This window comes from Sarcophilus harrisii, chromosome 3 (assembly GCF_902635505.1).
Source record: "Sarcophilus harrisii chromosome 3, mSarHar1.11, whole genome shotgun sequence".
Taxonomy (NCBI): domain Eukaryota; kingdom Metazoa; phylum Chordata; class Mammalia; order Dasyuromorphia; family Dasyuridae; genus Sarcophilus; species Sarcophilus harrisii.
The window spans coordinates 345984575-346010624 of NC_045428.1; the positions used below are offsets into that span (position 1 = coordinate 345984575).

The 26050-nt window shown below is 31.0% G+C and overlaps 1 protein-coding gene across 1 annotated transcript in view; it reads right to left on the minus strand.

The window, feature by feature from the left end:
* Positions 1 to 26050, minus strand: part of LRP1B (LDL receptor related protein 1B) — a 2378573-nt gene that overhangs the window by 196661 nt on the left and 2155862 nt on the right. Inside the window, exons 67-68 of the mRNA XM_031963676.1 lie at positions 18114 to 18230; positions 8032 to 8138 (exon numbers count right to left, since the gene is read on the minus strand). Coding sequence (XP_031819536.1) covers positions 8032 to 8138; positions 18114 to 18230 — 224 coding nt within the window. The remainder of the gene's footprint in view (positions 1 to 8031; positions 8139 to 18113; positions 18231 to 26050) is intronic.

The window sequence follows — 26050 nt, forward strand, 5'->3', positions numbered from 1 at the left end:
ATTTATTTTTATTTTATTTTGATATTCCATTGTCTGATTGGCTGTTGTCCTTCATGCTCAAAGAAGACCAAAATGATATCACTATATTAGGGTTCAGCATATAGGGTGTTTGATTGGGGGCTGATCAGATCAATAAGAACTCTACCACAGGTTTGGCTCTAATAGTCCATATGAACATTTAAAGTAGAGATGTCTCTAAATTTGCACAATTCACATTACTTTCCAGATACTGCAATTCTGCTTTGCTCATAGAACACAGTGTCTTCTTTAATATGGGCATATCACACTGGGTGGACCTGTGCCAATGTTTCTCATGTCACAAGCAGTTCTAAAGTTCTTTCAGAGAGACCCTGAGAATGTTCTTTTGTCACTTCTAATATCCATGTGAGTACTTGCCTTGTGTTCAGTTCTCTATAAAATAGTCTTTAAGGTAACTGAAGTTTGGCATTCAGATAACGTGGCCAGCCCAGTGGAGCTCTGCTCTCTGCAGTAGAGTTTGAATGCTTGACTGTTCAGCTTAAGAAAAACCTCCAGTGTCTGCCTTTCAAATATTGAGCTAGTTCTAGCAATGCTTGCATTAACCTAATCATCTATGTGCATATCCCTGGAAAGCTGACTACCAAAGTCAGTGATATTATTCACAACATTCAACATTTCTCCATTTATAGTCACTGATGGTTTCATAGATGGATAGTGCACTGCTGGCTGGTAGAGAACTTCTGCTTTCTTAATTTTGTCAGACCAAAATTGGCACAAATGACAAAGAATTGATCCATATTCTATTGTATTTCAGCTTCAGAACCTGCAATGAATGTATAATCATATGTAAACAAAAAAGTCTCCCTCCATTTTAGTCTTGGCTATAGTCTTTTCAGATTAAATAGTTTACCATCAGTGTGATAGTCGACTTTGATGCTGTTTTCATCTTTATTGGAAAAGTCCAACAATATCACTAAAAGTCCTCATGCTAAAAAGCATGAGAGCAAGCACACAGCTCTGCTTCACACCATTGTCATCTGGGAAAATGCAAGAGCATTATCTATTATCCTAAACTTATACAAGCATATTGTCATGAAACTGGCATATAATAGTGTTTAATTTTTTCAGGCAAACACATTTTGTCATGATCTCTCAAGGCTGATAGTATCAAAGTCCTTAGTCAGACTGATGAACGTTGTATACAGATCTCTGTTTTGATCCTGGCATTTGTCCTGGAATTTTTGGGCAGTAAACATCCTATCAAATATTCCTCCATTCTTCTGAAATCACACTGGCTGTCAGGTAGATGACCATCTTTCATCTTTCATGTGAAGGAACAGCCTATAAGAAGGACTCTGGCAAAAATCTTTCTGGAAATGACTAGGAGAGAGACCTCCCTGTGATTGTCATAGAACAATTTATTTCTCTTTTCGTTATAGAGATGCTCAGTGGAGACATCCTTGAACTCATGGAGGATTCTAAAGTTCTTGAGAGAGTCCTTATATTGCTTTTTCTGACCACCTTGGGAACGCTTGCACTGTGCGAGTTCTCCATAAAGTTATATATATATATATATATATATATATATATATATATATATATATATATAGGCAAGTGTACATTTGGCATTCAAACAATGTGGCTGGCCCTACCAAGTTGTGCAGTAGAGCTGGAAAGCTTGGCAGGTTAGTTTGAGAAAGGGCTTTGGTGTCTGGGAGACATGACATGGGAAACACCGGCACAGGACTGTCCAGTATGATGTGTCCTCATCAAAGAAAATGCTGTGCTCTATGAGCAAAACAGAAGTGAATTAGCTTAGAAGAAAAGTGATTGTGCAAGGTTAGAGTATCCATCTCAAATGTCCATGAGGACTATTTGTGTCCGACTATGGCAGAGCCTTCTGAGCTCCCGTTGGGCTGATCAGCCACAGTAGGATACAGTGTAACACTGTAACAGTAGGATACATTGTAACAAGATTCTAACATAGTGATGCCATTTCAGTCCTCTTCAAGAACAAAAGACAACAACCACCCAACCAAGGGGATAACCTCCTTTTGCCAGGAATATTTTAGTTAGATTTCATATGAGTGGTGGTCCCCATATCTTGTAAATGTCAGCTGGAACTGAATTGATACCAGGTGCTTTACCACACAAGAGGAGCCTAATAACATTCAGTACTTCTTCTGTTGGAAATTTGGATGAGGGGACTGAATCCAACCTTAGGTATATGGTTAATGGCTTCAGCATTGTCTGATGATGGTTTTTGAGAATGCTATGGAAGTGTTTGGCCCTTTTTCTCCAGGATCATGTCCTTATTACTAATCAATGTGATTCCATCAGTGCTGAGTGGTTGAGATGAACTATAGGTCTTTGGCCCATAAATAGCCTTTCAGCACATCATAAAAGTGTTTTGGATTGTTACCATAAGTATAAAAGTGAATCTCATCTGCATTCCTACGGAGCCAAGAATTCTATATCCCTCTAAGTTTTGTTTGAATTTTATTTTTAATGGAGTTAATTGCTGTTTTCTTAGGGACTGACAAACTGTCCTGCTGTGGACAAACTGTGGAGTTCTTTTTTTTTTTTTTTTTTTTGCATTGAACATAAGACATATAATGCATGCTTATTAATAAATATAATAAATACTTAATAAATTTAACTAAAGTTGAAGCTCAATAATTTCTATTTCATTATATATCCAGAAAAATTGCCAAACTCTATGCCCTTTAGCAAACACATTGATATAGTTGATAGCATTTTTGATGGAAAAATAAACCTTTCCTAAAGTTGAAAAAAAATGTGGGACAGTGAAAGATCCAAAGTATATACATAATATATAGTAGATTTGTATGACAAATCATTGGATTAATAAATGACTATGTTTAGGAGATAATAAGAGTATAAGAGGACAGAATACAACAGAATACCTAATAAACAACATATAGCATAGTTAAATAAGATTCTTTTAATGTTGTTTCCAAAATTAAAATTACAAATCTACTTATGACTTTTCTATTTTAAGGAACAGATACTAATATGATTTATCTTCTCTAAAAGAAAGAAAAAATAGAGATTGAATTTCTAATGTATATTTCTTATCAATTCAAAATCATTATACATGCATGAGATGTATACACATGTACATGTATATATATATATAATATGTATAATACATATGTAGATGTATGTCTGCTTATATACTTATTGTGTTTTGTACACATACAGATATATGTACATGTGCACGCATGCACACACACACACACACACACAAACACCTGTTCCCAATCATCCAATTAGATTTGTTTCTGTCATTTACTTCCCTTTTCTAAGTACTGATAATTTTTTTTCAGGATACTTCCTTTATTCATGATTGCTTTTAAGCATGATTTACAACTTTAGATTGCAGAATTAAGAGAAAAGGGCTAATACCTAACTCTATAATGGATTTTAAAAATATCAGAATTTTACTGTTTAGAACTCAAGCTACCAGATCAGGTCTGATCTATAAATTATATTCTAGGAAACTAAAATAATTTGTAATCATGATTATAGCTCTATTTTTCAGGAATATTAGAAAATTTGTGTCAGATGGGAGAAGTTCCACAAGACCTGAGATGGTCATATACCACCTTTACTTTCACAACAGAAAAGAAAGTCAATTCTTTAAATTATTACTCAAAAACCTTGAGGTGATATAATAGAATCACAAAATCATGGAATGAGAGAAATGGAAAGGATCTCAAAAGCAATGCATATCAATCCATACAAAAAAAAAAAAAAAAGAATCCCTATAATAATATGTGAGGATGATGCTCTCAAATATTCTCTTTTGAAGGTTAAACATTCTCAGTTCCTTCAGAGACCTCACAGGCTGTGGATTCCAGTGCTTCATTGTTCTGGCTTCCCTTCTCTGGATTATAAATGCCTTTCAAGAATAGCCTGTATAAATTAATCAAGATCAATTTTTTTTTGTTTTCAGATTAATGCATTTAATATTTAGTAGTATTGAGTTTATAATCCATTAGACATCCCATAGCTTTTTCAGAATAGATTACCTACTCCATTTTAAGATGATGAAACTGAATTTTTGTACTTAAGGACACAAATTTGAATTTTCTCCCAATGACTTTTATCTCATAAGATTTACCTAATGTTCTACTTCTGGAATTCTTTGTGTCATAGATCCCTAGGGCAATCTGGTTCAACCTATTGGTTCATTTTCAGAATAATAAATGTGCAAAATAAAATATATACACTTACAAAAGAAATCCATCATTTTGAAGTATAGTAATTGAAAAATTAAACAAATGGATTTTATGGATCTCAGAATAAAAGATAAGCCTTCTAAGATCATTTGACTTCTGATGAAAGAACTGGAATCTATAAGAAATTTTAATAAATTAAAAATGATCTTAGTCAAATGGGATAAAATGAATAAAAATATATGTGGAATTTTGAATTTAATTTTAAAAATTAATGGAATGAGTATAGAATAGAAGACATAACTATAAACAAGTAATATGACAAAGAATCAGGTGGAGGTTGAAGGTTTACTATTCTCCAAACTTAATGAGTCAACAATAAAAACTGGTTGAAGAAATTATGTATATGAATTTAATGGAATACTGTTTTATAAGTTATGAAAGGAATAATTTCAGAGAAATCTGGAAAGATTTTTATGAACTGATCAAGACTAAACAAGGAAATTATTTTTACAATAATAATTCTAAAAATTAAAAAAAAAAGTTTCAAAGACTTAGACTCTAATCAAGCTAATTATTGACCATGATTCTATAGGACTGTGAGAGAAGAGAAATGATGGAATGAAATGCACATTTTGGACATGGACATGTGGGAATTTGTTTTGCTTAACTCTACATTTATTATAGAGAGGAAAAGAGAGAAAAAAATCCTTATAAATTAAAAAAATATATATATCCAGAGTTAATAGGATCCCTGACTATATTTATGAAAAAAAAAGGTTGCTCCAAAAGAGTGAAATGAAAGTCATGCTGAGTGATCCTGGTTGGATTGACTACTGAAGTTCTAAGTTAGTTTGAGTGCCACATTAAAAAAAAGACATTTGGCAATTGGAGAGTACTTGGAGGAAAGAAACCAGAGTAGAAACCAGATGGGGGGAAGGGAAAAGGAAGAAAAGAAAGGAAGGAAACAAGATATTAGTAAGTACCTACAATGTGATAGACATTATGTTTAAATATTTTATAAATATTATATCAGTTGATTCTCATCATAACTATGGATATAGGTGTTATTATTTTCTTCATTTTACATCTGAGGAAACTGAGGTAGTTAGAACTTGCCCAAATTCACATAGCTAATAAATATCTGTGGTGGGATTTGAACATATCATGTCTTCCAGAATGTGAAGTCATTATTCTATTCACTGTACCACACTGTTACCTCTTGAGAAGGGAAGACTTAAGAGTTTGGAAAAATGACAGCTGTTATCAATTTTTGTTTTTGTATATTTGTTTCAGACAAGCCCAAATCTTTGTGGACCCTTTGGGGGTTTTCTTGGCAAAAATACTGGAGTGGTTTGCCATTTCCTTCTCCAGCTCATTGTATAGATGAGGAATTAGGATTCTTTACTTGAAACCTAAGGTAATAATAATAATAACAATCCTAAATAACGAGATTAAATGACTTCTCCAGTCATTCTGTATATATACTGCATGTCTTTTCTAATAGAATGAATTTTTCTTATTAGCAGGGATAGTTCCATGTTTTCTTTTCCATCTCTTGTACTTAACAGAAACTGTGGTACAGAAGGCATTTTAAAGGTGTCTGTTCATTGACTAACTAAAATATTTAAAAGGCTGTCATGTGGAAGAAGAATTAGACTTCTTTTATTTGGTTTCAAAGAACAAAGTCAGAGGTCAAAGGTGGAATCAGGAAATTGAAGCTTAGAAGAAATAAAATCAATTCCTAATAATGAAAGCTGTTCTAAAGGGAAACGGAAAGCTTTGTAAGATCATGTTTCAGTCCTTCCTGTCAGCTCTATTACTGCAGGTATTTAAGTGGAGTCCATGTGACAAATATGCAGGACAGGAGGTTCCTATGGAGGTGAAAGTAAATTACTTCTTAGGTATCTTCAAAACTTGAGATTTTCTCTCCTCTCCTCCGCTCTTTTCATCCTCTCTTCACTTCTCCCTTTTTCTTCCCTCTTTCCATCCTCTCCTTTCCTCTCCTTTTTTTATTCTATCCTATTCTTTCCTATCCCAACCTATATCCCAATCACTATTTTGCCCACAAAATATGAATCCTATTTTTGGAAACCATGTTACAGTGAATGGAGTTAGAATTGGTTCCTATCCTATATGTAGCTATAGCAAATTTTTGAAAAGTCAGGAACATCAAAATAAAATCATTTGTCTTGGCGGCTCAGGGCAATGTTAGAGTTATATTTAACAGAGGATCAATTTATGTTTTGGTAACTATAAAAAAGGCAATAATTCTAGCCACTTTTTACATGATCACATTTTTTCAATGCATTATTGTTATGTATTTAATTGATGATCTCTTATAGCAAACTTTAGATGATTTTTAACAAGTTTCCATAAATTTCCTTTGCGAGTAAATCAGTTTTCTTTTGTCAGAATTATCTATATGATAACTACATCTCATATTTCTTTTGCAAATACAGCTTATGTTTTGGGGATACAATAGAAATTCCCTGTCCATTGTATTAAACTACATGCAATCACTGTTTAATGCATTTCAGTGTTGGCAGGAATAATTTCTGATGGATAGTAAAATAAATAGATTTGAAGAATCATGAAATTCAAGCATATAGCTATAGGGTACCTATTGACACCAATTGAAGAAATGCTATTAATGGCTGTAAAGTACAGATATCAACAATGATACTTTTAAAAAAAGGATTATTAATGACTTCCATCCATTTAGTATCTTTAAACCTACTAAATCTCATTTACTATTTAAATGGTAATTAATGGATCAAGAATACAGATTATATTCACAGATGCTCTAGGTAGCAGAAAATATTAAAGAATATTACATATGAAATAGAGAGAGCAGAGAGAAAGAGAGAGACTGAGTGAGAGAGAAAAAAGTGAGAAACTTTGATTCCTTAAGTTCTAAAATGATATTTATATTAATAGACTCCCTCATCATGTTTCAAATGTAGGGATGTGCCTCTCTTCACATCTATCACTGAAATTAAAAAAAAAAAGCTACACAAGTATTTAGAATTCCAATGCATCTCTATACATATATATGTACATATGTATATACATGTGAATATGTGTGTCTTTGTTAAGGCTTCTTCAGGCATTTTATATGAAACCCCAAGTGTTCTCACAAAAATGTTTTCTTGCCCTTGAAAACATTATCATTTTAACAAATCTTAAAGTACTAAATAAATACAATTTATTATTATCATTATTATTTAGACATACAATAAATATTTTTAACAAAACTATTTGTTATAGAATGTGTATGAAGCTTATCTTTTTCATCTTCTTATATAGCTAATCACCTTCATCACCTTCATTTTCATTAAATTATCAAAATAATTGCTTAATCTTTCGCTTTGGCATGTGCGCATGGCCATATATTAAATGATCTGTTTTCTGCATCTAAGGAAAATTGCTAGTTCATATTGAAGGCAATAGACTTGAAGAAAAGAAATTATAGACAAGCCACTGTTTAAAATGCATAAAAATATTACCGTGTCTGTAAATACTGCAGCAAGTTTATGGACAAATTCACAGATGGCAAGGGCATCAGCTATGGGGAATAAAGTTTCTAAACATCTATTCCCAACCGAGCCATCTACCACTTGAGGTAAAATACACTATAAAATTAACTGTCAATAGTAGCATGAGAACTATTCCCTATGCTGACTATGTGTAGCTTAGTGGATGGTTGTAACACTTATCTGAATGTGTTAGGAGTAAAGGGCAATTTCATATCTGTCCTAGTCACACTCATTGGACTGAATAATAATAATTACAAATGTGGTTCTAGAGAATTGTTTTCAGTTTATTTTCATTTTGCAGAGTTGCCTACCTCATCTGAGCCATCTGCACAGTCATAATCTCCATCACACCAAAACCTTGAAGAAACACAGTCCCCATTTGCGCAGAGAAAGTCTTTCAAGGTACAGGTCTGTGGCTCTGGGAAACAAAAATAAAAAAAAAATTAAAAAGTGTTAGTCTGTTATGTGCTACTGTATTCTGAAATGTATATAGCATAAATCATGAGATCAGATTAAGAAGCAAATTGGAAGTTAGCCGAGCAAAGCAAATGTGTAGGAAAAAATGCCCCACCGGGAAGCTACAATATATATTATAATGACTTTTCAGACTTATTTTAAAAGACATGAATAGAAAGTGACATTAAAGCAACAATTGGCTAACAGACAAAAGATAAATACCTTACTTCTTAATAAAAAAGACAGCCAAATTGCAAGAAGTTATGAAAATCTACATATAATTGTGGTATAATAATGACTCTCATGGCTGCTGAAGTTATGCCATTACAAGTATTTATTTTAAACAGACATTTTATAGACAGTATTCATGGGACAATTCTAAGGATCTGAGGGAAGAGGAGTCTCCATTCCTTACTTCCTTATTATCTATTCTGATCCTTCTATTCAACCAAATCCTTCTTTACTTAATGTCAATTATGTGCTCCCAACTATATTCCATTATTTAGCATAGTACCTAGCATGTAGGAAGATTATGTGTGTGTTTGTATCTAAGTATATAGCTATGCCTGTGTGTCTGTGTGTGTGTATTAACTTTGTGTGTAGCTCACCCAGTTGCATATTATCATCTGAAGAACATATATACTTCGATTATTAGTCTTTTTTTTATTTATTTTTTTTGGTTGGTAGGTTAAGATGAACTTCTCAAGTGCTTTTAAATAACTGAATGATATGCATCTTTTCTATACTTAATCCGATCAGTACAATGCCTTTCATAGATGGGAGTGCGGAGAATATTACCTATAGACAATCCCTCTTCCATCTTAAATTTGCATGAGAAGACAATTTCCTTCATCCTCACTTTAGCCCTCCTCAAGATGTTTCTAAAACATATATCATTTGCCTAGATTTATGACAGCACAAATTCCTATCTAGGGTGAGCACCAAACTGAAGATTCATCACATTGTGGCTTCTAGTTTACTGAATTATCTTTACTTTCCCCTTTCTTGCAACTCCAGTTACATTAAAATCTTCTCACCCTTCCTTTTTTCACTGACACATTCGGTTTTATCAGGAAGTGGGGAAAACAACATTGTAAAAGGAAGCTGAAAAGCTAAAGTAATAGAAAATAACGGTTTCTTTTTTTAAAGCAATGAAGTGAAAATAAATATTACACATATGGTTATGTCTAATTCCTTACAAATGAATCAGAACTCTATAATTTAGTATGCTTTGGCGGTTCTACTGAAAAAAAAAAGATTAATTTGCCCCTTAATGTTTTAATTCCCCATTCATGTTAATTGAAAGCAAAATTGTTTGTCATATGTTAAATAGTTATGGTTTTGCTGGCTTTGACACAGTTTTCTTTATGAATGGATCAAAAACCATTGTGGTTTTGTGATTATAAAAATGGCACACATTTTTATGTGTGTATGTATGTGTGTATTTTACTCCCTAAAAATATAAAGCACATGCTGATTCTGAAAACAAACAAACTTCATTATGCCATTCTTATTTCTCTTGTTCCTAGGTATGGTGCTAGAGAAGCAAATGAATTAAAAAATTGAAATTAAGAGTGGGAAAGATTTTCCCATGCTAATGTGTCTCATCCTGGCTCTGTGTTTTGAAAAATGTCAGCAAATTTGCTTTTGATTATGGGGAATGAATTATTTATAAACAAACACAAACTTTGTTGAATAAAATAGATTCTGTGGTTTTAGCCTCAAATTGTGTAATACAGAGATGGAGTGTAGTGTCACAAGAACATTGGCTCTGGAATCAGAGAAAGTGAGTTTGTGTCCTAATTCTGATACTTACTAGGGGTGTGACTATGCTAAGTTCTTTAAATTTTCTGAGCCTTGCATTTTTTTCCTTTTCCTTAAAATAGGGATGACCCCATTTGAGGTATTGGAAAAAGATCCTGGAGTGGTTTGCCATTTCCTTCTCCAGCTCATTTTACACATGAGGAAACTGAGGCAAACAGTTAAATGACCCGCCCAAGGTCACACAGCTACTAAATATGTGGAGACAGATTTGAAGTCAGGAACATGTATCTTCTAAACTCTAGGCTGTGTAGTCTTTCCATTGCATCACCTAGCTGTCCCAAGGATAACAGTAACTTAAAGAAATTATTCCATAATATTACTATGAGTAAGGAATTTTATAAAACAAAAAAAAAATTGTATAAATGTTAGCAGTTATTTAAAATGTCCTATTTCATTCCTTTGAAGAAAAAAATATTTAATTGGGAAGAAGCCACAAAAATTGATATTTCTATTCATGCATTTGTTCTTCCTGATCTTTGCAAATTTCAAGATGAGGTCAATTTTTAAACCTTGGTATGGTAATTATAAGATAGTTATTTTATGGAAGTGGATGATGGATGGCTTGAAATTAACCAGTTAATGTAGACAAACATTTTAAAGAATATTTACAAAATATTATAGTTTGTATCAAAATGCTATCAAAAAAAGTTTAATTAGTTTAATTTCTGAATGAAGTGCTTTATTTTGACTTTGAAGTAGCACTAAATCAAGAGAGAGTGAAAAGAGCATATATATATATATATATATATATATATATATAACTATAGTCAATAGCAAATTTTTAGAAATAAAAGCATCAATGAAAATCATAGTATGAGAGGTAGAAGAAACTTGAAAAGTTATTTGGCCCAACCTTCAACATTTTACCAATGCAAAAACTGAAGCCCAGAGAGTTTAAGTGGCACAGTAACACCATTATAGTTGGGGCTGAATCTATAATTTAGATTTCCTGACTTGGTCCAGTGCTCTTTTCAAATAGAACTGTGCTAGAGAACCATTTTATTTTTGGATTTAACAATATATAACATTTGGAAATTATTTGGCATTAAATACCTATTTAGCTGATATCTTATGATATTTTATTGAAGAGTTCAAAAGTTATATATATATATATGGGGCAGCTGGTGGCTTAGTGGATAGAGCACCAGCCTTGAAGTCAGGAAGACCTGGGTCTGATCTAGATGTGTGATTCTGGGCAAGTCACTTAATCCCAACTTCCTCAGGAGGAAAAAAGTTATATGTAGTATATGTATATATAGGAACATAAATATTGAAGAGATTGTTACTGAACAATTAACACAACTTGAATACAAAGATAATATTTTGATATAGATGTAGCGTGAAGCTACTAGACATTCAAATAAAGTAGGAATAGATTGTCTCCATATATATCATTAACACACAGTATTTTAATCAAACATTTTTATTTCCACTTTTGTTATTTTGCTAGTTACTTATTTTTTATTAATGTAAAAGAGGTGACACATTCTGTATGGCTAATAACTGGGAAGGAAAAATGTTTTGTGTTCATTCTGATAAATAAAAAAAAAATTGTCATGGTGAGATTTCCCTCATGTTTCTAGGTTTTTAGTGTCAAATTCAGAACTCTAATACTAATAAGATTTTATTGTTTTCAAGCACAGAAGTTACCCTTAAAGCACATAGTGACCTATTACCAGCAGCTATGAAAATTTTATGGAAAAACATTGTATTTAAAACAGTATTTTGTTAATTTCTTCATTTCTTTTTTTCAACTAATTTCACTTAAATGCCTATATATATATATATATATATATATATATATATATTATATTTTTTTATATATTTATATATTTTTATATATTTATATTTATATTTTTATATATATTATATATATAAAGCAAACCAGTCCTTTAAACTGTTTATTAATTCAATTCTTTTATATGGCTTTTTATTGGTAATTTAATGTTTCTAACCATTATGAGTTTTTTTTTAAATTATGGTTCAGGATTCTTCTGAATCTTAAATGCTCTAAGATTTGCAGTCAGATTATATATCCAAAAGAATATGGGTTTCACAGAGGTGGGCTTTTTCAACAGTCGAAATTTTCCAATTATAAAAAATTCCCTTAATCATTTATGCATTCCACCAGTAGAAACTTTATTTTTTGTTAATATATATGTATGTGGATATATATATATATATATATATATATATATATATATATATATAATTTGCAGTGTACGTATTTTTCATTTATAAGATCTGTCAATATAGTATAGGTTCCATAGAAGAAGATGAAATGGATGCAGAATTAAATAGGAGACTATGAGTACATAAGAATTAACTCAATGGGATCATTAATAATGCTCTCTTACATACATATGTTTGTATATGCATTATATATTACATGATATATCCTGGAAAAGCTGGGTGGCACTTGGACTAGAGGCAGGCAGAACTGAATTCAAATTTGGGCCCCAAACACTAATTAGTTGTTTGATGCTGGGAAAGTCACATAATCCCTATTTGTCTCAGTTTCCTCATATAAAAAAATGAGGATGATAATACCTCCTACCTTACAAGGCTATTGTGATAATCAGTAAGAAAATATTTATGAAGTATTTAACACAGGGCCTGGCATATAGTAAGTGTTACATAAATGTTAGCTATTAATATTATAAATTGTATAATATATAGATATACAAAGAGATAGAAAATTCAAAATTTTCAATATTCATTCATTAAAACATTAGGAACATTTTACATGCACACATGAATACAATACAAATTATTACATGATCAACTTATATTAGAAAATAGAGGTTTTTGATATTGTAAGAGGAAAGAAATAAATATGGAAAGGAGAAAATAGAGGAAAGCAGATGAGTGGAGATGAGAGTAAAAGGAGATCAGATTGACTATATATAATAGACTAATTCAAATGAATTTTGCATAACTACTGGTTTGATTAATTATACTTTCACATACAAATACTTTTGAAAATCATTGAGATAAACTTATTATTTGCTTTAGACTGTACATAGTAAGACTTATAACACTAAAAAAGTATAACAGGTCTTCATATGTCCTTCTGCTTTACAACTTACTTAATATAGCAATACTCAGAAAATTAGTGAATAATTATCTTCAAGATACACCTGCCACAAAGTCTGAAATTATTTTAATAAATACATGGAAGCTATCTTGTTTCAAGAGACCCTTAAAGTCTGTGTTTTGTTCTATTAAGATACTTTATTTAAATCAACAAATAATTGAGAGTAGGATTTCATAACATCTTAGTCTCTTTGCAACCACATACGTAGATGTAGAAAGTCATCTTAAAAAGCCCCATTCTTTCCCTTTTTATATTTTCATCAAGAATACCTTAGATGTATTTGTAGGCCATTTTTAGAGTTTTAAAAGGAAGTTACCCAGTATAGTATTTCCTGACATTTGTCTAAAAGTACAAAGTTATTTTTTTATAAAACAAAAATATTTTCTGTCAAAATCTTAGGTTCAAAATATTAGGAAAGATGTTTTAAATAAAAATTATATTTCCTCTTCCTTTTATAATTAGATTTCATATAACTTTTTTTACAAATATTTATCCTATATTAGTTTCTATTATGTTTATTTTTGTACACAATTTTGTGTGTGTGTGTGCTCAAATGTTTGGGGAGCAAATCTTGAGAGTATTACTATTTTCTCATCTCAATTATAAAAACAGTAGAGAACTAGACTTTCTGTTGAAACTTATACTAGACTCTTACTAGATTTAGTGTGTTGCCCTCAAAGTAAATTGCTAATAATTCACAACGAAGATAGGTACTAGATCTATGATTGTATTGGCACTGGGAACTATTGGGTGAGAAAACTCTAGCAATGCAGGTCTCACTGTCTCTGATGGTCAAACAAGATCTCTTCCTGAGAAGCTGTGACTTGCCCAGATTGAGGATGCTATTATATTTCCCAGATGGGACAGGACTTCCTGCCTTTATAACCAGTTCTCTAAACAATGATTTACTCAATTTATTTTGAGAAAAATATAATTTAAAAAAGATACTTAAATTAAAATTGATAGATTTACAAAATAACAGCATTGATCTTTCTGATGTAAATTGATTTTGCTTAATCCTCTTCTTTATCTTCTTTAACTTATTGTCTTATGTCTCTCTATATATTACATATGTAAATATATTTACATATTATGTATTATATAAATATATATATATATATATATATATGCACATATATTACATTTAATTCTGATGTATTTTGTTGCTTATCCAGTAAAAATTCTTGTGACAAATATCACCAATTTTTACTCAAGATAATTCACTCTCTTTAGTGTATACACTTTGTTGTTTATTCTTTTTTTTGACAACATATTTTTTATTCTGTTGGGTTTCATTAACTTTTCTTTTTCTTTTACTTTTTTTTTTTAAATTCATTGAGAATACTTACTTTAGGCTATAAACAGCAGATAGGTGGCAGAGTAGATACAGTTTGCCATTTTTCATTGGACACAACCATCAACTCCAAATTTAGATATTTACAGGCTTTGTAAGCCTAGGCAGATTACAACTTCTGCCTGTTTTAGTTTCCTCATTTGAAAATAGGAATTACAATATAACCTACTCTCTGAGGTTAATATGAGAATAAAATGAGGTAATATTTGAAAAGATCATGGCAGACATTAAAGCAATATCTAAATCTATGCTAATTATTATAATAAACTTTTAGAGAATAAAGAATAATACTGTATTGACTACTATTAGGGGCCTTCTTTATAAAAAATGAATTTTAATTTTTTAGATAATTTTCCCTTTTCCATCTGTTTCTTTCTTTGGTTTCCCTTCCATGAAAGCATATATTAACTTGAAGAATGGGTACCCTCCAGCTCCTCTTCCTACTTCCCAGATTCCCTTTGAGTGTGGTCATTAGATTTGATTGTAAACTCCTTGAGGGCAAGGGTTTTCTTTCTTTTTTTTATTTATAACCTTAGTTCTTAACATAATTCTTGCCATGTTATTGCTCAATTATTTTTCAGTCAAGTTCAACTTCTCATTACTCCATTTGAAGTTTCCCTGGCAAAGATACTGGAGGAGCTTGTCAATTCCTTCTCCAACTCATTTTGCAGATGAGACCGAGGCAAAAAAGGTTAAGCCGTATAGCCAGTAAAGTGTCAGAGGCCAAATTTGAACTTAAGAGGAGTCATCCTAACTCCAGACTTTATTTTCTTTATCAATTCTGCCATTTAGGTGTCCCTACTGACACATAGTAGGCACTTAATCATTTATTGAATTGAGTTGAATTATATGCATATGTATGTATCCACATATTCATAAATATATAGACACATCAACACTTACACATATGTCTATTGGTGTTAAAGCTGCTATTTTTACTACTTTCTTCTTTTAAGCTCTTTGTTCTGTTGTTTCTCTATTATTTGATCTTAGGGGAGTAAATACTGATATACAGTTCAATTATCACCCTCACAAAATTATACCAAATTCTATACCTTCAGCTTTGACCTCTCACCTTCTATTTCTGAATAGCTGACAGTTTATAATGAATTTTCATTTCAATATCTTGCTGAAACTTACAACTAAACACATTTACAAAGAAAGTTAAAAGTCCTTTATATTTCCCTAAATTTCAGGGATAGGCAATAATTGCACTATAGTGTGGAGATTCCAGGTTCATAATTCTGGAGTTGATTTGAATATCCCTTTAAGCTCCCTTTGAGCTCTAAAGCTATAGTTCAATGAGTAAGAAAAAATAACTCTTAACCCAATATCATTATTCTAGTGACATAATTTCCAGACTAATAATTATTATTATTAATTATTAATTATTATTATTATTAATATATTTTCTAATTATCTAAAGGGAAAACTGAATAACAGAATCTTAAAACAAAATAGTAATAAAACTTCACTTTTATATAACGTTTTAAGTTTTATAAAGTTCCTTCTTCACAATCTTTTTTTATGTCAATAGTGAAAATGTTATTCAACTCATTTAAGAGCTGAGGATTAGAGATCATATTAAATGCTTGTCGTCACTCAGTAAACATCTGAGGTGAGACTTTAACCAAGTATTACATTCTTTCCAATATATCATGCTCCCCCATACAAAACCTCTTGCAGGCTCTCTTATTTCTTAAAGATTGAGCCATGCATATATAAAAGGGGCATTGTTACCTCTTCCATGCTTCATCAGTATCAGCTATATCAGTGGTATCACTAACCATAACTGACACTGTAAGATACATATTGACTTAAAAAAAAACAAAAAAAAAACATGTGTTACTGTTATCAATGTTTGGTGTATTTTTATTTATTTTATTAAATATTTTCCAATTACATTTTAATCTGATTCAGTTTTACTCAGGAATGTTGTGGGTCACTTGTGAATTGTAGGCCATATATTGATATCTCTGTGTCTATATAATGTTCAAATTAAGTAATTAATAGGAACAAAGACCAAAACAAAAATGAACTACGTAACTGTTCTCAGGGAGGCTAGATGATATTCCACTAAATAGTATGCATAAGGGAATTAATAACATTAAAAGGCTGAAATTAAATCTGCTAAGTCTGTTTTTCTGACCAAACAGCTAATTTATTCACAGGTTATAACTGAACTGATATGACATAGGTTATATTTGAAGATTTGATTTCTAGAAGTCTGTTTAGGTTTCTTGGGAGATTAAATGGTAACCACAGCTAGGAAAACACAATATTGAGTTATAGATGTAGATGAGTTCTGAAAAATTAACTTCATTATGACTCCCCATTATTTCTGAAATCAAACAACAAAGTCCTCTGCTTGGGATTTAAAACTGTTCATAACCTGGCCTCTAACTTTCTACTCTTGTTACATTTTATTCTCACCACATATTATACAATTCAGCCACACTGGGCAAATTGAGTATTTCTTAAATATGTCTAAAGGTCACTGGCCAAGTCTCTTATGAAGGCCAAATTTGAGTCTTCTGGAATCTAAGCTGGATTCGCGCCACCTAGGTAACCCACAGATCAAAAATCAACTTCTATTTGAGGCTTTCCCCAGTGCTCTAAGCTATTGAGTTCCTCCCTTCTTTGTTACTGTTTTGTACCTACTTTGATTCATCCTTCATTTGTTTATAAATTCCTTGAGGTCAGTGACTGTTTTTGCCTCTCTTTTTATCTAAGGTTCTTGGAACACAATAAATGCTTGCTTATTGTGAGCTATCTGGCTATACAAGTACAAGTTATCACCAAATGATCACATGTAGTATTACACATGAATATCTTCTCAATAGAAGATAAGATCTTTAGGGACTGTTTTCTGTTTTTTTCCCTTGGTTTTTCTCTATGATAAATACTGGAATCTGCATAGTGTTGTGCTTAAGACATGTTTGTTGGACTTCTATCTTTATATAATAAACAATCACATAGTATCTTAGTTCAGTATGATATGAGTTTCATTTTGCCTTTTAAATAGATTAAAGATATGGATTTAGAAAGTAATGTTGCATTTTTAGAATTCTATCTTGGGAAGCAAATTGATTGAACATTATTATTATTATCATTATTCTTACTTTACTAAAATCTATTTTGACAAAAAAAGAGAACAACTTTTTTAAAGTTTTATTTTATTTTAAAGAAAAGCCATTTAAACTATATGCTCAAAAGTATCTACTTTAAAAAATGAACTATGTAACTGTTCTCAGGGAGGCTAGATGATATTCCACTAAATAGTATGCATAAGGGAATTAATAACATTAAAAGGCTGAAATTAAATCTGTTAAGTCTGTTAGAAAATATTTTTGTCCTTCCTCTATATAATTCAGCTTCATATCAACATGCACCAGAGGCTTCTTTTATTATCAAAAATTAATGCGACGCCTTAACTCCTCATGATACTTTCTTTAACCAATCTTCAGGACTGTGTCACAAATACTACAATTTAGATCTGATAAATTTCATAGGAATATCCTTATCTAAATATGACCATATAGATGAAAAAATAGGCTATGGGGTAAACAAAATATAATTTATACTTTATCTCTTTTAAAGATATGTAGTCTTGCTTGTTGAATAAACTTTCAGCTTCAGGATATTAATTGAGAGTTACTTACTGCAGTTTTCTTCATCTGAATTATCACTGCAATCATTCTGGCTATCACAACGCCAATGATCTGGTATACAGTTGTTGTTTTTGCACTGAAATTCATGAGGTCCACAAGTCTTTTTATCTGTAAAGAAAGTGATCATAATTTCAATGTTTGATTGCATAAAGACAGCATTGATAAGAGTAGCATTAATAAGAAAATTATCACTGTGCTCATAGCTATGCAGAGATCTGCAACTGTTGACAGTTAAAAAAAATCTTTTAAACTATTTATTGAATAATAGCCCCAAAGCAAAGATTAATATTACCATGGCAAAGCTATAACACTAACACTAAATATAAATGCTTAATAATAATGCCTTATTAGACATCTGAGTTTGAACCTAATAAGCAAGAAAAGCTGGAGTTGAGCTGTAGGAGTGGAGAAGTTCATTGGAACAAAAAAGAATCACATGATAAAGTACCAAGGAAATGCAATTGGAGTCAGAATATCCAGGATCAAATCTTGACTCTTCCATTTTTGTAATCTTGAACAAATTACTGAAATACTTTGTACCTCAGTTTTATTCACTGTGAAATCCAATAGTTAGACTGGATGACCTTAAGTTATCTTCCAGCACTAAGCCTCACGACCATATTGTGCTTCTCTAACCATCTAAAGGATAATCAGCAGGACACCCATCAGTCTGCTGAAATGAAGATCTGCCCAATGCATTCAAGAAGAGGATTACAAGAACTATCTTTTCTAACACAGCTATAACTTTAGTTTTTATAATTATATTGTCTGTGGCTCTAGCTCTAGTTTTAGTTTTTATACTTATATTGTTTGTGGTTCCCAAATAAGAAATACCTTTTTTTATTTCAACTATCTGTTCTCTCATATATATATATATATATATATATATATATATATATATCCATAGTAGTAATATGTCCATAGTAGTAATTTCCTTCTTAATCTCCAGGCCTATAGCTATGTCACATACTAGCTGCTACACACATACACATCTATACACACACATACAAAATATATGTATATATTTAAATAGAGAGATAATTAAAGAGATACCTACTAGATAAACATACACAGACAGAAAAATATATGTCACATCCTTCACCAAAGGAAAATATCCTTTGAGAAATATCTTGCTAGGAATTAAAACTTCATGTAAACATAAATTTGAATAAGAAATGGCTAATTAAGTTGATCATTGGTGTATGTTAACTATATTAAACATGATACAAATTCAAGATAAAAATTTTAATAGCTAGTATTTATGTAAGGTTTAAAAAGTACTTTATATTTTCTCATTTAATGCTGTTATTATTTCCATTTTAAAAATGAGCAATTTGAGACTGAGGATTAAGTAACTTGTCCATGAATACATAGTAAATGTTGGAGACAGTATTTGAACACATATTCTTCTGAGTCTAAGCCAAAACTCTTTTTACTATACCATCTAGCTTCCGGGGACTAAAGATAATCAACCTGTACATAACTAAGGATTGACTATTCCTTTTTGTTAATATGTCTGTCTGGTGTGTTTAGACATGTCTGTGTAGACATGCTTTTATTTGATTCCTTTTATCATATATATTCATTTGACTATAAACTGTTGAAATCAGGGCTATTATCATTATAGCCCTTTTCCCCTCCTAATGTTTTATATAGCAAATATTCTGTATATTCTAAACTGACTCTGTCTATGTTTCTCTTTCTCTGTTCTCTCTGTCTCTCTGCCTCTCTCTGTCTGCGGTCTGTTTGCTCTTGTTCTTATTTTAGCTCTCTCTCCCTTATTCTTTCTCTTATGTTCTGTCTCTTTTTATGTAGATATAGGTAATGTTATGAGCAAATAAAAACAAAAGTAAGAACACATTAAGTAGAGTCTAAGCTCCAAAATTTAAGGGTTGGTCTGAAATTTTGGCGTATAATTTAGTTTTGAATATATGTTCATTCTTTTGGCTATTGATGAGGAAAACAAGTCCATATTAACTTGATTTATTACCTATTGAATGTTGATTGCACTAGGATCTAATGATCTGAAAAGATATATTTTAACACCTAAGAGCATTTAACAAATGCCATACCAATCAACAGAATAATCTATCTAGTATTTATTCCATCAGTCCTATTGGATCAGACAAAAGTTTTAAGAAATCACTCTATAATCTCAAAATATTAGGACTATGATCAGAATATTCTGTCTGGATTTTCTTTCTTATTTTACTATGTTTCCATATATTTCTACAATTATTTAACAAGTCCTTTTTGAAATTACATTTTCATTTTAAAATATCTATATATAAATATAAAGTTATTTGTCAAAACCCCTATGCTATAATGCAGTGCTATTATAGTTATGTATATGTAAACACTGATAAGTTTATTGACTTGGGTAAGATCATATGGACTTTATGTTTCCAAGTTATTTAACTTCTTGGTCCATGACACCTCTTGTAAAAAAATATATGCATATTACAAATACAAACTATCTTCAATGTCAAATTAAAAACACCAAAAAGTTTATATGGGTAAGTGGTAAAAGACTAGGTACAAGAAAAAAAAAGCTATAATTAATACTTATCATAACATATTTGAATGATATTTTATGTATTAAAATTATAAAAAAAGTTATAGACTAAACTATGTGATGGAATCCTCTAAGATCCTTTGAAATGTTTGTTTGTAACAAATCCCATACAGTAGATAGGTTAGATAGTATTCTCATTTCAAAGATGAAAATATCAAGGCTCAGAGAGATTAGATGGTTTTTGAGAATTACATAACTAGTAAGTGTATTACAACAGCAATGGGAACCCAAGTCTTCTGTTTTCATTCAGTGATCATTCATATACTAGGTCCAACAATAAAAAAGAAGGGCCTGGATATTGGATAAGAAATATAAAATTGGCATTTATTTTTATTAATCATATTTTTATAATATAAAGTAATATTTAAAAGATATATAGAAAAGATGCTATAAATATCCAGGAAAGAAGTAATGAGAACTGAGAGAGTGTAGCAATCTGAATGGAGAGGGTAGAGTAGACATTGGGAAAGTAGCATCAGTAGATAAGACTTGGTACCTGGTTAGGTGGGAGGTTGTGGAGACAAAGGGGAAATTAATCAAAAAAATGACTTTTAAGTTTCAAATTTGTGTGAATGGGCATATATAAACACAGAGACATAGATATATGAAACACAAAAGGTATTTCATAAAATACTTGCTTAAATGATTGAAAATAAAGGATAATGTAAAAAAGTGGCTTACATGTATATAAATTACCCCTTTCCATAAGAAAAAGTCCTCTTTCATATTTTGTTGGAGCACAGAAATGATCCTAATATTTAAAACTTATTATAACAGAGAAAAACAATTTCTAAGTTCTGTCACACTGAAAAAGGTTTGAATAAACCCCCAGTGATAGGATATTTTTACTAGCACTGGTTTAGTTCATTAATGTGTAAGGAATACATTGAACCTGTAGGGGAAAATCTTAACTGCCAAGTTAGAGTTTGGGATTTTTTTTCTTTGCAAATTGTTAAAAGCCATAAAAGAGAAAGCTGGATATGCTAGCAAGAAAGTCAGATTGAAAGCCAGGAAAATCTGGATTTAAATCCTGTCACTGACATATACTGTCGGTGTAACCTGGGGCCAGTCAATTATTCTTTCAGTGATTTAGGGAACTCTCTAAGGCTACAGTATTGTAGAAAAGGTTTTCACCCATATATAGGTTGTTTCTATACCCATGTGTTCTCTATTACACTAAAATCTCAGGTCTATTCCCTGTCTATAATGCTATGAACCATAATATACTTAATATATATGCTTAAACTTCACACATGTATTAGAAAATGATTAGATCCACATTAACAAAATGTCTGGTAGTAAAGTGCTTTGAGAGAAAGAGGGATTGAGACTAGGAAGAACAATTAGGAAGATGCTATAAATATCCAGGAAAGAAGTAATGAGAACTGAGAGAGTGTAGCAATCTGAATGGAGAGGGTAGAGTAGACATTGGGAAAGTAACATCAGTAGATCAGACTTGGTACCTGGTTAGGTGGGAGGTTGTGGAGACAAAGGGGAAATTAATCAAAAAAATGACTTTTAAGTTTCAAATTTGTGTGAATGGGCATATAATAGTAATAATTAAAAGAAATGGGCACAACAAATTGAGAAGTATGCTAGTGATAGGGGAGAAAGATGATAGCTTCAGGATTAGAAATTATAATATTTTTAATTTGTCCTGAGAGTATAATTTCAGATTACCAATGATGTATGGAAAATATACTTTGTTATATATTATCATGCATAGCTGGCACAATCTGACACTTTAAAAATAGTAAATGCTAAAAGTAATAATGAGAGTATTGGATCTCTGTAGAAATTCAATGCATTTATTTCAAATTCATATCACGTGCATCCTTTCTGACACAAATACTAATTTGAGTACAACTCCCTATATAATAATGTTCCTTTGAAAGCTTATAACTAAAGTCTAATAATATACATCCACCAGCTACATTATGGAAAACATAGCATTTGAAATATTCATAATACAGAATATGAATCACAGGGTTTTGTGAAATGTCATGATCTTTGAATGTACTGAGAGTTTTATTTCAATCTGAGAATTAAATGACACTTCATCTTAAACAACCAGGCTTTCTATGCGTCCCTTTCCCACTGAGATAATATTAAATAAATATATATAACAGAAATGTTTTCATTAACAACTAATACTTAGCAGGGATGTTAGCATATACAAGAGATTTTTATGTAACACTTTTGCATTTTAAGTAAAAAAATGTATAATAGGTCAAAAGAGGCACATTTCATCAGCCATGAAAAAGCAAATCAATGTGACTAAATTATACACATTTTTGACTACTGTCAAGAATGATGCCTATCATATGTATAGATATAACATGTTTTATAGACAGTTACAAGACTATCAATGAAAATAGAGTTTTTGGAAACATTTTTAATGACACTGTCTAGTGCCCCTCCTCCAATATATTTGTATTTAAGAATTCTTTTTAGTATGTATTTATTCTGTTTCTACTTGTATATGTACATGATGTCTTCCCCCCAAAAATGTAAGCTTCTTAAAAGTGGATAGAATTATTTCATTCTTTGTCTTTATATTCCTAGAACATGGCCTACAAGTAGTAACTTAATTATCGTTTTTGTTCACCAATTGAAAGCAATACATGTAATTATCTAATGTATCAGTATATTGTAAGGTTTGGTTTGCATATGGCATCTATAAATATGTGTTAAAATAGATTTTTTTAACTTTATATTATATGCACATAAACACTTAATAAGGGGCTTTTTAGTAGTAAGTAGTTCATAAATACTCTTCTTGTTTGTTCATGCATACATATAATGTACATAATATATACATATATTCCAATATAGCTGTGATTTCATTGATTTGGACATTCCCTCTCATAATGCAGAGTATGACTTATGCACTCTTATTCAACTCTCATCATTTCTTTTTAAATTCAATTTTATTATATTTTCATATCAAATTTTCTCTCTCTCACTTTCCCCTCCTCTACCCATTGGGAAAGCAAGCAAAAAAAAAAAGCCTGGGCAAATGTACTCTTGCAAAACAAGTTTTTGTATAAACCATGTCCAAATCTTGTCATTCTTCATCCACAAATTCACCATGGGAGTTTCACTCCATATGTTTGAGGATATTATCATATTCTCTAGATATCTCAAGAGTTGTCAGCAAAACATATTGGCTACCTATTGAGTATTTTTTTTCTCTTGCTAGTAATCAGCTCACCATTTCTCTCTCTTCATTTCTGTCTTTATATTTATTTCTATCCTCTCTTTCTGCATCTATGTCTATCTCCATTTTCAGCTGTCTCTATATTAGACTATATAATATACTTAATATATATGCTTAAACCATGTATTAGAAAAGTTATACTTAATATGCATATATATATATGTATATAAACATTTGCCTAAGGTACATATGTAAAACCATCAGATAATTGCATTTTCATTTTTCTCATATGAATTATGGAGCAGTATTACTTGTAAATTGACATTAAGCAATTCATTTAGTGTAGATAATACCAGAAAATTCATATTTTAAATCCTTACACCTTTAATGTCTACCTTTGTGGAAATATAATTTTTAAAATAACTTTTATAATACATTAAGAATGAAATTAATTTATGAACCAGAAGATATTAAGGACTTTGAATTTTTCTTTCTTTTTGATATTGACTTTTTTTAACATTCCAATTCAGGAATATTATCTGTTAATTGATAGAAATGTAATAAATTTTTTAACAAAGAAGAAATTATTATATATCTAGAAATCATAGACCCACTATTAGCACAGAAAGACACTGATAATAATTGAGTATTAACTTTAATCATGAGATTTTTTGGTGGAGGGGGGGATTTTTTCTAACCTGGTAACTTCTTCGCAGATTTCCCTTTATAATGATCCTCAATATGTAGAATCCAGAATTGATCAAACTTCCATAGTTAATATGCCTCCACTTATGCTTTTATTTATGATTTAAATGAACACAATATATAAGTAATTTTTGTTCTGAATTTTCCTTAAAACTCATACACTTAATGTAAATTTTAACATTTATACATATTGATATATTATTACATTTTCTTACATTTCAATTAGTCCTATACTCTCTAATCATTACTTTCTCACAAGCCACCAAGCTCCCCTCAGAATGTTTCAATTCTGGGGCTTTCTTTAATGATATGTTAGTCCCTAGTACAAACCTCCATTTCATGAAAAGCTCTAGTCATGTTCACTTTCACTTCTCGTTCAATTCACTACTCATATTTTTCTACCTTCTTGCCAACTACCAGGTAACAAGAGGCTGAATTCTCTTCCCCTTTCTAGGTCCTTCTTATATATTATATTATTTTATTAGGATAAAAATGTCTTGAAGGTAAGCCTTCTTTTGCTTGTATTTGCAGTTAGTATGATGTCTGATAAATAGTAAGTGCTTAATAATTGCTCTGGGCAACTAGGCAGGGTAGTGAATAAAGCAGTAAACCTAGAGTCAGACCAAATCTGATGTCAGGTACTTTTTAGCTATGTGACCCTGGGATGTCAATTATGTTTGCCTCAGTTTCTTCTGTAGAGAAGAAAATGGCACAGTACTCCACTATCTTTAGCAGGGGAACCCAAAATGGAATAATGCAGTGTTGGACATACTGAAATGATTGGCCAATAATATTTGCTCTAACTTTTCAAAGAGTTAGGCCATATTTTCTCATATTCTTGTACTCTCCAAAGTGACGAGGTCATTATTTTGTTTAAGTCAGCTCTAGATAAATGCAAATAGCATTTTTGCTATGAGAAACATTTTAAAATGTCCCTATTACTAATAACATTTATTATGATTTATATCATTTTATGTAACAAGGTTAGAGTCACTGCTTTGTAAACATTTAAGAAAGATTCCCTGTCTCTCTTAGTCCAATTCCAGTGAAAGATAATGGATGATTTACTTAAAGGGCATACTTTAAATGGGAAATATATGCAATTTTAATTAAACATATACTATTTGTATGTATGTGTGTATGTATATATGTATGAATATACATATCTTATGCATGTGTATATTTATTTATTCTCATACCCTCTATTATTATGCCTTATCTGGAAATCTGCAGACTGGGCTGTATTCTAAAACATTAGATAGTACCTATAAATTAATTATATGCTTGCTTTCATCAGTCAGGATATAGTTCTGCAATGAGCCCTTACACTTACAACCTGTTCTCGTAGAGAAGCATAGAAAGCCTTTGTAGTTGCTCCAGCAGTTCAAAACAACAATGCCAGCTGCAGCTCATTCCCAGTGGGCTCTAGCTACTTCTGTTTCACTTTTGAATTTTGATTTTTTTTGGTACTTTCATATTGTTCTTTCA